General features: G+C 34.3%; 1 protein-coding gene across 2 annotated transcripts in view; it reads left to right on the plus strand.

Annotated features, from left to right (window-relative positions):
• The window catches only part of LOC142327626 (protein scarlet-like), a 104,106-nt gene that overhangs the window by 19,935 nt on the left and 65,324 nt on the right, over window positions 1–18,847 (plus strand). For both annotated transcript variants that reach the window (XM_075370834.1, XM_075370841.1), the window contains exons 2-3: window positions 220–403; window positions 4,446–4,494. In XM_075370834.1, coding sequence (XP_075226949.1) covers window positions 241–403; window positions 4,446–4,494 — 212 coding nt within the window. In that variant the 5' untranslated portion in view covers window positions 220–240. The remainder of the gene's footprint in view (window positions 1–219; window positions 404–4,445; window positions 4,495–18,847) is intronic.

Raw genomic sequence — 18,847 nt, forward strand, 5'->3', positions numbered from 1 at the left:
TATTGACTACCAAACTTAACACTTAACTTTTGACAGTCAAATGTAATGAACTTTTGTTAGGATCTGCTATTAATATTTTTTATAACATGCATTTATTACAGATATTTTTAGTGGATCTAACGGTTGTTATACTTTATAAAAATCTGTTAGAATTAGTTATGAAAACTTAAAATTCTTTCTTAATGTATTGCTTTAATATTAAATTCTGCTTCTTTTTAGGTTGCCTATTAAGGAACAAAAATGAAAGCAACTAATAATTATATTGAAGTTGATAATTTTTCCTCATGCGATAGTAAGCTGACATTATCATGGCATAATTTATCAGTCTGGGTAAAAAATAAAGATGAAGAGAAAAGTACTTGGTTTAATAAATCTCTGAAAAGTGAAAGAATAATTGATAAAGGTTAGTAAACAGTTAACAACTAAGATCCTAGTTATTGTACTTGTTTATAGATTCTATGGTTATGTAAAATGGTAACTATTTCAAATTTGTTTACAATTCAGTTAATAATAATTCTATACATTTACAAAAAAACAATAACAATTTAATTATTTATCTTTATATCTCTTATGAAGCCGCTATATTGAAAGTAATGACCGTGTAGTAATTTCTCTTACAGAATTGTGATAATTTTTATATGAATTACTGTAAAGTTTTAAAATCACCAAGACATGTTGCTACCAACTATGGAAGTCAAGCATTGGTAATATTTTTTGTTCTTACAAAATGTTATACCTCTAAAATTCAGAATCAACATGTTTCTTAATAGAATATTAATGCAATTAATTAAACAAATATATAAAAATAGTGTGAACTGTTTAACATCATTAGAACACACTCGTATCACAAAGAGTTTAAAGGTGCTCTCAATTGTCACCAATGAGATAAAAAAGTATGTTAATGAAACCTTAAAAATGATTGTCATCTTTTTTAGATTTAGAGTTGATGTTTTCATAGGTTTATAGAGAAGTTCCTAGTGAAATCATCCAGCAAGATTAATGCTACAACGAGATTTGTGTATAGCACATATTTGTGAATAAGCACAAACACATATGAAGAGGTGCATGTAAAGATGTAAAAGGTGATAAATTTCTTGATTAATTTTTTACTGCCAACTCTTACATTAAAAAAAAAACAAAAAAGTATAAGCAAAATCCGTATTCTTTCAAGTTAACAGTAACAATGTTTTGGGATCAGTTTGTAGTTCTATTAATTAACTTCTTGCCACGAGGAACATCAATTACTGAACAAGCCTATTGTAAAATATTACAGAAGTTGTACTAAACTATCAAATATCATCAGAGATTTCCAACAAAGAGCACTGTAATGTTACATTTTACCGTGCATCCACATACTGCAGCATATATGTCATTTTCTGAGAAGATTCAGATGCTACATTTTCAGTTCTCAGAATGATGATAGTTTCTCTATCAATATGAGGGAAAACCCCCTAATTTGAGGTTTAGAAGAATCACTTACAAATGCCTGAATTTTGATGATAATAATGTAGAGAGTGTACAAAGATGCAATGTTTTAGGCAATAATCTTTAATTGAAATTTTTTACTATAAATGTTTTTAAAAAAGTTTAAGGAAAAAATAAAATAGTGCAGTATACCTTGTTTTTATATCTGTTAGTCCCCCTCTTCTATCAATATGTGTATCCCACAGATATCTTCTCTTCAGGAAGCAGTCATAAAAAGCTTTAGTAGAAATTTACTTCAGTATCACATTAAAAAAATGTTCAATTTCCTTAATCATATCAAACTTTTGGCATTACTAGAATTTATGAAAAAACACTAGGTTGGGAGAGAACAGGGACTGAGGAAGAAGAATATTTATTTTTTTAACAAAACAATGCAGAATGTGAGGGCCTATTGTTTTGGTGGTGAGGTAGCTGTGACTCGGAATGTCAAAGTTTTGAGCCTCTTCCTGTTGGCATTTTTCATAGGCTTTTTAAAGCTTATGAAAGAATAGTAGTAGTGTTAGTTTACTGTTTGCCCTTCAGGCAAAAATTTACTGTTAATGATGTCTTTAAAAAAGACTGTAATCACGTTCTTGGAATTTGTTTTGATATCATACTCACCCATGTTTCATTACTTTGGTTCTATTTAAAAATATTTCTTTATTGTTGACATGATTTAACAGCTTCTAACTGACACAATGATATTTTTGGTATTGTGATTTCATCCTGTGCTGAATCACAGCAAAGCTGAATCACAGACTTTGCTGTGATTCAGCATTCTTGATTTTTTAAACAAAATATATTATTTCTATGAACATTTTTTGAGTTTTTTAAAAAAACTTTGTTACTATATTACTCACGTAATTTAATTATTGAAAAAGTGGCAAAGCAACTAAAAACATTATTTTACCCATCCACACCAATATATGCATTTTAACAAAAATATGCATTTAGTATAAATGACTGAGTGATGGGGCCTTTTTTAAGTTAAACATTCTATATCTTCCAATTTGTATGTTAGATTTTAATCCCACTTCCTTATTCCCTAAATGACCTCAGTCAAGTTCTGGTAATAAATAGGCAGTGTTAAAACAAAATGACTATGTACTTGTAAATTGCTATTAAGAGACTAAGTTACAACAGGATTTGATCATTTTATCAATTGTAACTACTTTAAATAGTGATTTTTTCAAAGTAAATACAGCTATTTTTAAGCCATTCCTGCATTTCTACTTTATGACTTGACTTAGATGAGACTTTTTCCAATTTGCTGTAGGTCTTGACAATGCATTTCAGTTTTGTGTGCTATGTGGTTGTAAGTTTTTCTGTAACCTATTTTTCAAAGTTCCATTGATTTATATCTTCATGGTGGTTGTTCCTGTTTTGGAGCCAGCAGCCCAAGGTAAAAGGCATTAGGAATAAAACAGTTTTTTTTTATCTGCCTGAATTATGATAATTCTTTCACCTTTGAAAATTGGTGGGGTCCAAGGAGTGTCCCCAAGGCAGTATGCTGGGTCCTCTGCTTTGGGTTGTGGAGTTTGACTCTCTCATGCGGTTGAGGTTGTCCAGCAGATGTCGTGTCATCGCTTATGCTGATGATGGGCTTCTGCTGGTCAAAGGAGACTCGAACAAGATCAAATTCCAGACAACTCAAACTTGTAGACTACTAGAGGTGTAGCAATCAATACAATTTAGTATTTACCCCTGAGAAGATCGCCATGATGCTGCTGAAGGGCCGTTTGGCCGCTACACGGTGAGCCCGTGTTTTGATGACCAGTCACCCCACTCGTTATTTCATTGCTTGTTGCAATGGTATTTGAGTGTACTGCTTGATGAGAATTTCAGAGTGTTGCTAAGAAGGTGTGTGAAGCCTTTTTCAGCATTTATAGGGTGGCCCACCCTGACTAGAGTTTAAATATTATAAAAATGAAAATTTTGTATAAAGGTGTATGCATGGTGGTGCTTTATGCAGCACCTGTTTGGGCAAATAGAATGAAGTATAAAAGCTACTGCAATATTCTGTTGAGGGCTCAGCATCTCCCATTACTTTCTGTGACATGGGAGTGTAGGACTATTTCACATGAGGCAGTTCTATTTAGTATTAAACCAATTGACGTTCTTGCATTGGAACATCAGTTATGTTATGCTGTGAAAAAGTTGGGTGAACTGAGTGCGCAGCATATTCAGGAAATAGAGGAGGAAGGTTTTGATATTTGGCAGGATAGGTGGGATGAGACAGCAGATGGGGTGGTATACGCATAGTAATTCATAATAAATTAAATAAAATATTTTTACATGATTCATATTCATGTAGCTGTGTCCTGAAATGTAGATAAGAATCTACTGTATAGGACAACTTAAGTAACTAATATAAAAATAACTTTAAATGAACCTGTAAATAATACAATAATGACATTATATGTTTATAAAATGGTGTTTTTGAAGATTATGTAAAATAGCCCTTCTTCCCCTGCATTTCTCAGTCCACAGAGCTAAAAGTTGATTTGTAACTGGAGACCTGTAATTATAAGAAGATACAAGACATAAAAAGATGAAGAGAGAAAAGTATATTGATATTTGTACCAAATACATGGATCAGTGTATCCATACTTTTATTTTATTTATTTCTAATTACTATACGTATAAACTTATATTTATTATATTGTTAATTTGGACTCAGTTTTAATACAACCATCAAGATGAGAATGAATGTGATCCATTCATTATATGGATTAAATCTTAATATTAAAAAAAAATTCGTTTTTACAACAGTCTCCATCATAAAACCAGCATATAAGATATTACATAAATGCTGTGTTACAGAAAATCAAGGTTATGGTATATATTTAATTGTGTATTACATTAGTAGGTTGTTTATCTTGGTTTTATTTAATTTGAATAAATTAATTTATAGTGTCATTTAATATGTCATAGCAGTTTTATTGTTTGGTAAAACTTCATTGTCCCTAATTTATTTTCAGTAAGTGGAATTGCTGAGTCTGGCTGTCTTCTTGCAATAATGGGTCCAAGGTCAGCAACATTATGCTTTATTACTTTGATCATTAATTATTATCGTTTAAGTGCTAAAACTTGCTTATTTTTAGATAATTTTTTTTTTTTTTTTTTTAATAACGTACACATTCTGAACAAAATATTCCTACATATTTAAATATTTCGCTAACATGTTATTATTTTAATATCTGAATATCATAACTAAAATTACTAGCATTAACTGTTTAAAAGTGTCAAACTAATGTTGTAATAACAGTCTTACTATGTAATTCAGTTACTTAATTATTGTTTAAGTTTTTTAACACTTTTAGTTTTACTTACCTGATTTTCCAGAAAATGAATTTATTTTTCTTCTTTAAATACAGAATTATCATTGTGTACTGTATATAACATAAATATTTTGAACTGATCAAATTTCTACCAAGCACATAAAATGAGATTGTATCTTATCACTATAAAGTACTTGAACCCCTTACGTTATAATCAGTTAGTAAATATAAGAAAAAATAATTCGTTGTTTATAAAGAACTTGTATACATTGACAACTGATGTGACAGGGGAAGTTGTTTAACGTGTTTGGGGCACTGACCTTCAGTAGCTGTCTGCCAGTGGTTGAATGAGTAGTGTGTGATTACATTGTTGCAGTCTCTGTATTTCCCTAAACTCCGGATCGTACGAGGGTTTTTTTTCAAGGTCCGATCGGTCGCGAAATAAAAACCCGTGCAAAAATCGGATGAACCTTTGCGCATATGTGTTGCGCAGCGTCTCTAGTATGGCCTTCAATCACGCCGCGTCACTTCGTTTAGTTCTGAACACGCAGCTAACACGTAAACATGTCTACAACAATAGCATCTCCCGCCAAGTGTGAAGTGCGTGTGGTAAATCGATTTCTTCAGGCTGAAGAGTGTAATACAGCTGAAATTCATCGACGAATAAGTAATGTGTTCGCTGAAACTTCAATGAGTGATAGCAAAGTGTGACAATGGTGCAAGAACTTTAAAGCAGGACGTGCAGATGTTCATGATGCAGGCGGTCAGGGAAGGAAGAGAGTGTCAACCGATTATCTCGTTGGATGAGGCAATTCGAGAAAAGGTTCACAATTTCTGTATTGAGTGATTCGTTTCCTGAATTTTTAACGTCAGTTTTCTACACCAGTCAGTTTTTGTGAGTGAGAGACTTCAGTACGCAAGCTGTGTGCGAGGTGGGTTCCCAAGATGCTGTCCGACCATCACAAAACAATGAGAATGGACGCCTCCCTAACGTATCCCCAACGCTACCACAATGAAGGAGAAGATTTTTTGAACAAAATTGTCACAGGAGGCCATTTCGAAACTGAAGAAACAAAACAACAATCCAAACAGTGGATGCATTATCATTCTCCCAGTAAACCAAAGAAGTTCAAGCGGACCTTCTCCAACAGAAAGTGTAAGGCTACTGTGTTCTGGGACCGGAATTGAGTCCTCTTGCTGCAATTCATGGAACGTGGCACGACCATCACTGCAGCCTCATACTGCGTGACTCTTCAACGTCTATGAAGGGCAGTTCAGAATAAGCGGAGAGGAATATCGTCTTTCTTCATGACAATGCTCGGCCGCACATTGCAGCTGTAACAAAGAAGCTCCTGCAGCGTTTTCGTTGGGAAGTGTTTGATCACCCACCATACAGCCCGGATTTGGCTCCATCCGATTTTCTCCTCTTTGCTCACATGAAGCGCTGGCTAGGAGGACAACATTTTTGGCACAGACATCGAGCTGCAGACCAGCGTAGAAACATGGCTGAAAACACAGGCGGCTCCGTTCTATGACGAGGGTATTGGAAAGTTGGTATCATGCTACGACAAATGTCTAAATCGGAGTGGCGACTATGTAGAGAAAGAGCGTAACTATTACAAATAAAAAATTTGTTATTTTCAATGTGGTTTTAATTTTGTGACCGATCGGATCTTGAAAAACATAACCCTCGTATTATAAATCATTGCGGTCTGTTACACCCCTGTACATGTATAATATTCAATTTATTACTGACCCGTGGTACTCTGTCCACAGATTGCCTTTACAAAATTCTAAAGTAGCTGGGAACATTTTCCGCATAAATGACGGTTTTTGAAGAAGAAGATAAAAGCTCAACTCGGTGATTTTTCAGATGAAACTATTGATAATCAACATGTTATAATTGTATCAGACATGAAGGAAATTCCCAAAACAGCTAGTAAGAACTTACGCAAACTGTCTTTTGGTATTCCGGAAAGACGAGCAAAATTAAAGGCATGTTTACGGCGATCACGTAGCCTTGGACATGACATTTGAGAAATCTAACATTTATGCGATCTTGCGTGGAATAAAAAACAAAAATGACTTCTTGTTCTTGATAAAGAAAGCGGAAAGACTAAGCTACCGTTTTAACTTCAACGTCTACGTTACTAAAGCCCGCAGCGTGTCCTAATAAAGCCTTCAGAAACCTCCTGCACGCTTGCTTGCTTGCTTTTGGAAAAGTCTAGTCTTTACGCGGTACGCTTCCGTTAGCGGGTCATCCAACTCCGTAGGGGGGAAGTCACCCACCTTGTGACGTTACCGGTCGCCACACCACCCCCTCCGTTCCAAGCCCTGAAGGGCTTTACTGGAGGTCGTCTTTAGACCCTCTAACTAATTACATCTCACAGTCATCAGCCAGTCCTCGGTTGGGATGCCACCGATGTAAATGCCTCGGCAGACATTTGCACTAAATACATATTAAATTTCGCCTTCACGTAGGCCTCAAACGGACATCTCACATCCAACCTAACATGATTCTCTCAAACTAACTAACCGAAACCCGTGGACCCCGCGCCTAGTACAGATTTGACAACCGTTAGTGACTGTGAATGCTTCAGAAAACGAACGAGTTTAAAGTTAAATCAGTGCTACACTCATACCAATCAAAATTGTGTTTTACGCAACATAGAAATTCAGACCTACACCTAAATAAGTTGACCAGTTTAGGTCACCTAACAAGGGGAACGCAACCTCATTCCGGTCCGTGCAGGAACCGGGGACAAACCCCGCACCACCACCCATCATGGAGTCTCGCGTGGCATTACAAAGTCACAATCAGGACCGCCACCGGTGGAGGGAAGCCACGCCCACGGTCGCACGGGTACCATACCCCGGCAGCCCAGCCCTTCCCCTCACCAGCGGGAGCTCCAAATCATATTATAAGCAATACCAATATAACCGTGGCACGATGCCAGTACGCCTGCCTCCAACCAATCCAATGCCTAAGCCGGAACCCTAGCCACCCGGGGATCCTCCCACGATCGAGTACCTCGATTCTCTGCAGACCTACACATTAAAAGGACGCGAAGAAAATAGACTATAGACCATTCCTCGCAGATCATCCAGTTGGTACGGATATCCAGGAAGGAATGTATTCTCTCAGTTCCCTAACAGCTCGTGAACGTTCGACCAGAGAAACTGTGTGGTATACCAATTGGGGAAGACCCATTTAATCGAATCTAAACTAGACACTATAGGATATATGGTCGCTACACACCATGTGTGTAGCGACCTATGGGGGATTCGTCCCATCTGACCTGCCAAGACTCAAACTCCGGTCTTCAATCTCGTGCTTTCGTTCTGAGTCAATAAGTTATTTACTTTGGAAATGTAGCGTGCCTTATGCTCATTAGCCAAGATATCTTGTATTGGTTTGACTCCGGCTATAACACAGACTGCCTCCCGCGGGACTGTTCTGTAATCGCCAGCAAGAGGAGTTGCAGCAAAATGTCCGCGCAATACCTAAAAGCCATGCGGTGAGCCCAGACAGGCGCAGCATACAGCATAATACCTTCACTGACACCTTTTTAAGGGATGCGCATGTTACTGTAATTCAACACCCAATCAGGATGCATAACTCTACGGATTCCATAAAAAGCATCAGCGGCTTTTGCTACATACTGTAGATGTTCCTTGAACCGAAAATTCTCATCAAGGATAACACCCAGGTATTTTTGAGTCGTAACGTACTGAATGGGGAGATCAGCAATCCGAACCCGGATTCGTCGGGAAGCAGCCAATCTGCCCTTAAGCAACATCATTTTCTCTGGGCTGAAAATAACGTTATGTTGGAAACTTCACAGTCGGATTCTCACAAGAATGCTACCTCGTTACCCGAACCCCCTTCAATCAGCAGAAGCGCGTATTCAGCATAAGCGATGACATGACAACCACATGGCAACCTTAAACACAACATCGAATCGAATTCTATGATTCAAAGAAGGGAACTCAGAACACTTCCCTGAAGGCATCCTTTAGTTAAGGTCTTACGAACCTCTGAGCCGCCATCACGCAGGGAAACGGTCCGGTGGCTGAAATAACTTGAGAAAACACTTCTAGTTCATTTCGTGTACGCTTAAGCTTTTGCATCTGAAACAGGGCAGAGGGCCACCATAAGTTGTTAAATGCTCCGGATATGTCCAGAAAAATCCCTAATACATATCTACATGGACTGGAGGAAGCTATATCCATCACCTTTAGTATGGCATCCTCAGTGCTCTTGCCCGGTCGGAAACCATACTGGTTTTCCATTACTAAATGATCAGTGACCAATCTAACATTAATACGCAAATATAGGACCTCAAAAACCTTGCCAATCACAGACAAGAGCGTTAGTGGTAGGTAAGAAGAATTAACAGTAGGATCTTTGTCGCCACCTTTTAACAATAACACCAAGTCTTCACGCTTCCAAAACGCCGGAAAGTGGCCGACGAAGAGCAAACTATAATATATTCTAGTTAGAGGATGGGTACACCTCCACCGACCAGGGACTCCTTAGGGCTCAGACTAGAGCCAAGAAACGCAAAGGCACTGGCAACGCCACTCCACAGAAGCCGACACCACTGACCAAGTGTACGGACAAAATGATGGGAGCAATAAGAACTCGTCAGGCTATGTTTCTCCGACCAAGTTACCCCCGAACTAATCGGACCCCTGGCAATTACACTGGAGCATCGAACCAGAGAGATGCTAGAATTTATGGAAAGACCTCCCCCCACCACCCCGGAGAACAAAACACGACCGACTCGGCAACAAAGAATAAATTGGCCGCGGGGATGGAAATGGGCGATCTCTGGGGGACAGAGGATTATGATCACCGAATCTCTGATGTGTTGGAAAACGGCGGTGAGAACGACCTCCGAGCAATTATTAAGCTTCCGTGAAGAAAAGACGCATACAAACACGTTAGGCTTCAAACCGGTTTACCACATCCGACATCAAGTACGACGGCCTTTGCACCATGCGAACACCGACGACCGACAACTCTTACGGAGCTGGTTCACGAAGCCTCACTCATTATTGGGCGTACCCCCTAGGAGGGACACTACAAAGACTCACGTAGTATGGGAATGTGCTAACCAGAAGAAGAGGATGTCGCCAGCAGTTCCCTGACATACGGACTGTTGAACCCGTAGATATAACCCGAGTGATTTCTCGAATGGCACTGAGAAAGGTACCAGGGATTGACCAGCTTGACCCGGATATTTTCTATCATCTGCTGCCTGTCATAAAAGAGCCACTTGGCAGACTGTTCTCAGGGTGCCTAAACTGGGGTTGCTTTCCAACTTGTTGGAAGGTTGGTTTTGTGAGGGTGCTCTTAAAATCAGGAAAGGATCCAATTGAGGTCAGCAGTTATCGACCCATCAACCTCTTGCCGGTAATCGGCAAGTTGCCTGAAAGGCTGGTTGAGGAACAGCTCTGGAAAAGCATCGATATGAACTCATTTCTAAATCAAGGCTTCATGAAAGGGATTGGCACCAAGGATTGCATTTTAAATGCTCTTTCCGAGGTGGAAAGTGCCGACTGTAAATATATTTTGGCAATTTTTATAAACATAGAGGCAACATTTCCTTCCTTGTGTTGCAGTTCTGTCCTTTATGAGTTGGAATGCCGCAATGCCATATATCCCTGCAGACCATAGTACATGACTACTTGTCTAATCGTACGGCTCTTTTGCATTTTTGTAATATGTAATTTTAATATCTAATTTGTGTCTTTTGCATTCAGCTGTTCAATTAACACATTATTCTTTACCTCAGGAATATTAGATTATAAATGGTAAGTGAATTATTTCTTCTATCATTCATAAATGTATGATATGCTTTCGATATAATGCAAAAAGCCAGGTACAACAGCTTGGTCAGTTACCATCTGATCTGACTTCACAGTTGTTTACTGCAGCATTTAAAAAATTTATATCACGTAGGGGTATTCTCACTCAAGTCTTTCCTGGTAACGGTTCCAACTTCAATTGCACTAAAAGTATACTTTATAATTTGTATCAGTTTATAAATTCAGAAAAACTAAAATCAGACATTCAAGCATTCACAACTACACAAGCTAACCTGGGTCATTTATTCCTCCTTCTTCACCCCATTTATGAGGTTTATGGGAACGTGAAATCAAAAGCGTTAAATTTCATATGCATCATGTAATTGAACAAATGATCCTTAATTCTGAGGAATTATATACAGTTTTAACACAAATTGAAGCCTGTCTCTCTGTTCCCGTCCTATCTTTGCTATTTCAACAGATCATAGAGATCCAGAACCTCTATCTCCTGGACACTTTCTTATAGGATGTCCACACACTTCCTTGCCTGAACCTAATTACCAAAAAAATAAAATTAATCACTTAGGCTGTTGGCAGTTACTCCAAAAATTTATACAATCTACCTGGAGTTGATGGTCTAAGGACTATTTACATTATTTACAGCAGCGCAATAAATGGTGTTTTCCATCCTGTAATCTTTGTGTTGGAGATTTAGTATTACTTACCAATGAAAATTCTTCACCCATGCATTAGAAACATGAAATTGTCACCCAGGTTACCCGGTCTCTGACACCCTAGTAAGGGTTGTTGATTTACATTCAGTTAATGTTCCATTAAAAAGACCTGTGCATAAATTATGTCTATTACCATTGTCAAAAGAATGATTTAAATAATATTTTTATTGATTTAATTATTTTCATACTATTGTTCTTGTAATTTCATTTATATTCTTATAATGTGGCTGTTAAAAACTCATAAATATTGTATTAATATTAATAACCTAATTTACATATTTGTATTAATTTAATCATGATTGAACATCTATATTATATATTATATGATCATTTATTGATTTATGTACTAGGTGCAGTAAGATACCAATAATAATTTATTGATCTTGAGGATTAGGGCTTCCTATATATATTTATTATTTTAGATTAATGTGAATGTAATTTCAAACTATTATAGGTTAAAATAAATATTCAATTGTATTATTATTTATTTAAGTAATCTGCTGATTATTATATTCAAAATATTATTATGAGCTTTTTAATTAAGTTATTATACATTTATACGAGTACTATTAATATTATATCACAGATGAATGTAAATACCATTTCAACTAAACATAAATATTAACAAATAAATTGTATTATTGTTCATTTATTCACAATTAAACGTATTGTAATTGCAAAAATCATATGCTTCATGTTATTGTTTGTAATAGTTTTATTTGCAATCTTAAACTAAAAAAAAAAATCATGATTTTTGGTGGGCAGTTAGTGTTAAGACTCATGTTTCATTTCCTCCTTTTTTATTTGTAAAAATAAAAATTTTCACTTTTTTCTTACTCTTTTTAAATGAAGTTGTCTAATACTCTATTGTTAGTCGGTCTTGTTCCATCCTTCAAAGACTCAACAAGTTTTTATTACGAATGTATAATTAGTTAATATAATAATGTTATTAATTACAAGTTCAAAGATTATAATAAAAATAATTTATATTATAAATAAAAACTTATTTATTTGAATGAACCAGCGAATAATAAAATATTTAGAATAATTAAACCTAACCCAGGTATTGAACCAAGGCTGTGTATTATTCGACAGCACTGTTCCCCTAGGTGAAGAACAGAGGGATTTTATGAGTGATGACCTAAGGGTTTTAGATGATAAGTGTGGCGAGATCTGTAATGAAAATGATAGGTTTCTTTGAAGACTGGTTTAGAAAGATGGAGAAGTGTATAATGAATGTGTGGCGGAAATTCTTTTGAAAAATTATGAAAAATAAAGTCATTTCGCAAAACTTTCCTAGTATCTTTTTATATTTTTTCATAATCACAATAATTTATTAATCTGTTTTTTTTGTAAAATCTTTACTGCCATAGTTACACTTGGATAAATTTATTTTATCCAATATTTTGTAAGAGTTAGTGAGGTTAATGAGGTTATGAGGTACATTCTTCTATTAAATCCTAATTAGCCGAACTCATTTTTTTAAATTATTTTTATCATCCTCTAAAATAATATCATATTACTTGCTAAAAAAATATGCATATACTCAGTATAAAAACTATGAAAGTAATAGAATAATTCCACCATTAAATTAGAGATAGTTTCAATAAAATCATGTCACTAACTAAAAATAATATCTATAAAAAAATAACCCATTCACTTAAAAAAATAATTGTTTAGAATAAATACCATTCTAGACAGTAGTCCAAAGACACTATTCTTGTAGCTGAAAGAGAATAAAATAGCAGAAAAGGAAATAAGGCAATACAATACTTCTGCTAATGTATCTAAAGACAACCCACCTGGTTTGTCTAGCGGTGAATGCGTCTTCCCAAATCAGCTGATTTGGAAGTCGAGAGTTGCAGCGTTCAAATCCTAATAAAGTCAGTTATTTCTACACGGATTTGAATGCTAGATCGTGGATACCTGTGTGCTTTGGTGGTTGGGTTTCAATTAACCACATCTCAGGAATGGTCGAACTAATATTGCACAAGACTACACTTATACATATCATCCTCATTCATCCTCTGAAGTATTATCTGAACAGTAATTACCGGAGACTAAGCAGGAAAAAGAATGTAGCTAAAGACTACATTACAGCAATTACATATATTCTTGCGCAGTTGCAATTCAATAAGTGAAAATTTATTTTACTCTGTAATGAAGTGCCAATTTACAATGCTCACATTGCTATGACTAGTTCTATATCAATTTAAGTGATTAGCAGCCACCCTTTTCACAAAGTTAAATGTTAAAATGGTATTTTAGAAAATGAAGTGTCAGTTAACCCTTACACAATTGTTGGTTGAATAGAAAGTGCCATCCAGTTTACAGCAGATTTTCAGAAGGAATTCATCAAATTTAGTTGACTTGGTAAAACACTTCTACATTTGTTTACCAAAAAAAATTTGAAAACCTTTCATTGTATGTATAAAAATTTGGTAATACTGCATGCAAAAAATTAGAGTGAATGGTTCACAGAAAAACTGTGACATGGTGAAACAAGTTAACTGAAATTTCAGAATTTTTTTTTAATTTATGTACTTTTATAATCAAACTTTTCATTGAATAGTTTTTAAGAGTAAGTATGAAGACATTTCAGTGAGACAAATTTATTTTATGTAACTGAAGTAAAATTTAAATGAATATTACCTGAGTAATTAGAAATATACATTTTTGAAAAGTGATAAATTTTCACTCAACTGTTATTAAAGCATATGTAGTATTAAAAATATTTCATGAGTGGAGAATTAAAACAGTGCTAAGAGGTGAAAAGAAATGAAGCCAGAAAAAATAAAAATGATGGATGATATAAAAAAAAAATGGAAAGTATCAAGAAATAAGTTTAATGGAAATTGAAGACAAAAGAGATTGGCAAGGTGCAAGGAACCTGCCTCACAGCAGATGTAATCATATAATGCTGATGACTAAGCTTATATCTAGATTTGGGTAAAAATAGAAGAATATTATATTTGGTAAAATAATGTGTATTGTGGACAGAAAATTTATATTTATTTAAGTTGTATGCAACTCAACTTGATCCTCCCAAATACAGAATTAATTAAATAAAGTAAAATGACAGTCACCTTATTTTTTCTTATTGTCTACAATAGCACTTTTGTGGCAACCCACATCATCAGTTGTAATTCTTCTTTATAAAATATGTATTACCAAATTACATAATAAACTCAAAATTATAATATATATATATATATATATATATATATATATATATATATATACTATAGAAAATTTATAAAGTTTGTTATATGAGATTTAAAAATTAAATTAAGATTAAAAATTAAAAGTTTAAAAATTTTCAAATTTATAATTTTTAAAAAGGAATATAAAATATGTTAAAAATTAATACTAATTAAAATTATTGAAATTAAAAGTTACATATATAAAAAAGTGACGTCAATAATGATAAAAGAAAATTAAAGAGAATAAAAACAAAATGTACTACTTGTTTGGCCAGCCAATGCTATAGTACTCCTTGCTCTTGACTGCTATAGTATTGGCTGGCCAAACAAGCAGTATATATATTTTGTTTTTATCCAATTTAATTTTATTTTATCGTAATTGACGTCATATTTCCATATATCTAACTTTTAATTTCAATAATTTTAATTAATATTAATTTTTTATATTTTTATCAAAAATTATAAATTTGAAAATTTTTAAATCTCATATGATAAACTTTATTTATTATATATATATATATATATATATATATATATATATATTTCTATTTATATATTCCTCCCTCTATGAATAATGAGACCTTGCCATTGGTGAGGGAGCTTGAGTGCTCAGTGATACAGAGTAGCTGGACTGAAGGTGCAACCATATCGGAGAGGTATCTGTTCAGGAATAATTCTTGAAAGAGGGCAGCAGCTCTTTCAGTAGTTGTTAAGGACATAAGTCAGGACGACTTAAACGGCTATGTCAACATCACTCAGTCCTCTGAGTACTGCGCAGCTGAAAGCAATGGAAAACTACAGCTGCTTTTTTTCCAAGAAAATGTAGCTCTCTGCATTTTCATCGGTGGGAAGAGGAAAACAACTTAATCAGGTGATTTTAGAATAATTAACTCAGCTTCAAATAATGGGCAAGCAGGAGTAGGTTTCATAATGAAGATAGGAAAGAGAGTAGAGTATTTTAAAATGCATAGCGATAGAATCATTGTAATAAGGATCAAATCGAAACCTAAACCGACAACGATTGTTAACGTTTATATGCCTACAAGCGTCCATGATGATGATGAGGTAGTGTGTATACGAAGAAATTGACAAAGCAATTAAACACATAACAGGAGATGAAAATTTAATAATAGTTGGAGATTGGAATGCAAGCATTGGAAAAGGCAAGGAAGGAAATATAGTGGGTGAATACGGGTTGGGCAAAAGGAATCAAAGATGGGACAGATTTATAAAGTTTTGCACGAAGTATAATTTAGTAATTGCCAACACCCAGTTTAAAAATCATAATAGAAGAATATACACATGGAAAAAGCCAGGCGATACTGCAAGGTATCAGATAGATTATATCATGGTTAAGCAAAGATTTAGAAATCAACTCGTCGACTGCAAAACTTACCCTGGAACAGAAATTGATAGCAGCCATAATTTAGTGATAATGAAATGTAGATTGGGGTTTAAAAACGTGAAGAAAAGGTGTCAGAATAATCCGTGGAATTTAGAGAAGCTTGATGAAGAGAATGTAAAGAAGATTTTTGAGGAGGACATCAAAAGAGGTCTGAGTAAGAAAGATAAAGTAGAAAATGTAGAAGAAGAATGGGGGAATGTTAAAAAGGACATTTTTATATCAGCAGAAGTGAACTTAGGTAGAACAAAGAGAACTGAAAGAAAACTTTGGATATCAAAGGATATATTGGACCTGATGGATGAACGTAGAAAGTATAAGAATGCTAGTAATGAAGAAGGTAAAAGGAACTACCAATAATTAAAAAATACTATAAACAGGAAGTGCAAACTAGCGAAAGAAGAGTGGATTAAAGAAAAGTGTTCAGAAGTGGAAAGAGAAATAAACATTGGTAAAATAGATGGATCATACAGAAAAGAAGGAAAATTTTGCAGTACATAAATTAAAATCTAATAATGTGTTAAACACCGATTTATAAAACGAAAGGCAAAGTCGATAGGTGGGTGGAATATATTGAAGAGTTATACGGAGGAAATGAATTAGAAAATGGTGTTATAGAGGAAGAAGAGGAAGTTGAGGAGGATGAAAGGGGAGAAACAATACTGAGATCTGAGTTTAAGATTTAAATGCCATTAAAAGATTTGAATGACAGAAAGGCTCCTGGAATAGACGGAACACCTGTAGAATTACTGTGCAGTGCAGGTGAGGAAGCAATTGATAGATTATACAAATTAGTGTGTAATATTTATGAAAAAGGGGAAGTTCTGTCAGACTTCAAAAAGAGTGTTATTGTCATGATACCAAAGAAAGCAGGATCAGATAAATGTGAAGAACACATAACAATTAGCTTAACTAGCCATGCATCAAAAATCTTAACTAGAATTCTTTACAGAAGAATTGAGAGGAGAGTGGAAGAAGTGTTAGGAGAAGACCAATTTGGTTTCACAAAAACTATAGGGACAAGGGAAGCAATTTTAGGCCTCAGATTAATAGTAGAAGGAAGATTAAAGAAAAACAAACTAACATACTTGGCATTTATAGACCTAGAAAAGGCATTCGATAACATAGACTGGAATAAAATGTTCAGCACTTTAAAAAAATTTGGGTTCAAATACAGAGATAGAAGAATGATTGCTAACATTTACAGGAACCAAACAGCAATAGTAATAATTGAAGAACATAAGAAAGAAGCCATAATAAGAAAGGGAGTCTGACAAGGATGTTCCTTATCCCCATTACTTTTTAATCTTTACATAGAACTAGCAGTTAATAATGTTAAAGAACAATTTAGGTATGGAGTAACAGTACAAGGTGAAACGATAAAGATGCTACAATATGCTGGTGATATAGTAATTCTAGCTGAGAGTAAAATGGATTTAGAAGAACCAATGAACGGCACGGATGAAGTCTTACGCAAGAACTACCGCATGAAAATAAACAAGAACAAAACGAAAGTAATGAATTGTAGTAGAAATAATGAAGATGGACCACTGAATGTGAAAATAAGAAGAGAAAAGATTATGGAGGTAGAATAATTTTGTTATTTGGGAAGTAGAATTACTAAAGATGGTCGAAGCAGGAGCGATATAAATGCCGAATAGCACAGGTGAAACGAGCTTTCAGTAAAATATATAATTTGCTTACATCAAAAATTAATTTAAACGTTAGGAAAATATTTTTGAAAGTATATGTTTGTAGTATAGCTTTATATGGAAGTGAAACTTGGACGATCAGAGTACCTGAGAAGAAAAGATTAGAAGCTTTTGAAATGTGATGCTATAGGAGAATGTTAAAAATCAGATGAGTAAGAAAGTGAAAAATGAAGAGGTGTTGCGGCAAATCTATGAAGAAAGAAGCGTTTGGAAAAATATAGTTAAAAGAGGAGACAGACTTATAGGCCACTTATTAAGGCATCCTGGAATAGTCGCTTTAAATTTAGAAGGTCAGGTAGAAGAAAAAATTGTGCAGGCAGGCAACGTTTGGAATATGTAAAAAACATTGTTAGCGATGTAGGATGTAGGAGGTATACCAAAATGAAACATATTCCCTAGCACTAGATAGGAAATCTTGGAGAGCTGCATCAAACCTGTCAAATGACTGGACATAAAAAAAAAATATATATATATATATATATATATATATATTTTGAGTGTAATATGTAAATAAATGGTAATAAACATTTTATACAGAAGAATTACAACTGATGATGTGGGTTGCCACAAAATTACTATTGTGGACAATATGAAAAAGTAAGGTAAGTGTCATTTTACTTTATTTAATTCTGTACTTGGATGGATGAAGTTGAGTTATATACAGTAATTATTAGTACAGAAGTGATATGCGTTTTGAAAAAATAGATTTTAGAAAATTTATTAGTTAAGTTATATGTTATTTGTTTTATATTGACTTTTCTGATTACATGTTTCCACATCCACTTTTTCTGAATTAAACTCTCAAATAGCTGTAACCACCTTTTCAGATACATGCTACAACTTTCAGTTACAAGGGCTTTTTCCTTATAAATTTAATGATTTCTCTACTATCCACACCACATGAAATTTTAAATGTCCTGACTGGCTCACCATTATGTAACTATAATATTCTTATTATGGCTTAAATAACATTCCCATAAATTTAAATACGGAACAAACTTCAAAAAAACATTGATTATTTAGTGATAAAAGCAATCTATTTATTATACTTACAAATTATTGGATTTGACTCTTCATTGAAATTTACATATGACTGAGGTGTGTCATGAGATTCTGAAAACATGGTAATATGTTAGGATTCCCATTAGGGTTTTGAAATTCAGTTTCATATTGTGTGTGTTTGAATTTTATAATTTTTTTTCTGGAATTTTTATGTAATACTCTCAGATTGTGGTAA

Source organism: Lycorma delicatula, chromosome 1 (genome assembly GCF_047948215.1).
Source record: "Lycorma delicatula isolate Av1 chromosome 1, ASM4794821v1, whole genome shotgun sequence".
Taxonomy (NCBI): Eukaryota; Metazoa; Arthropoda; class Insecta; order Hemiptera; family Fulgoridae; genus Lycorma; species Lycorma delicatula.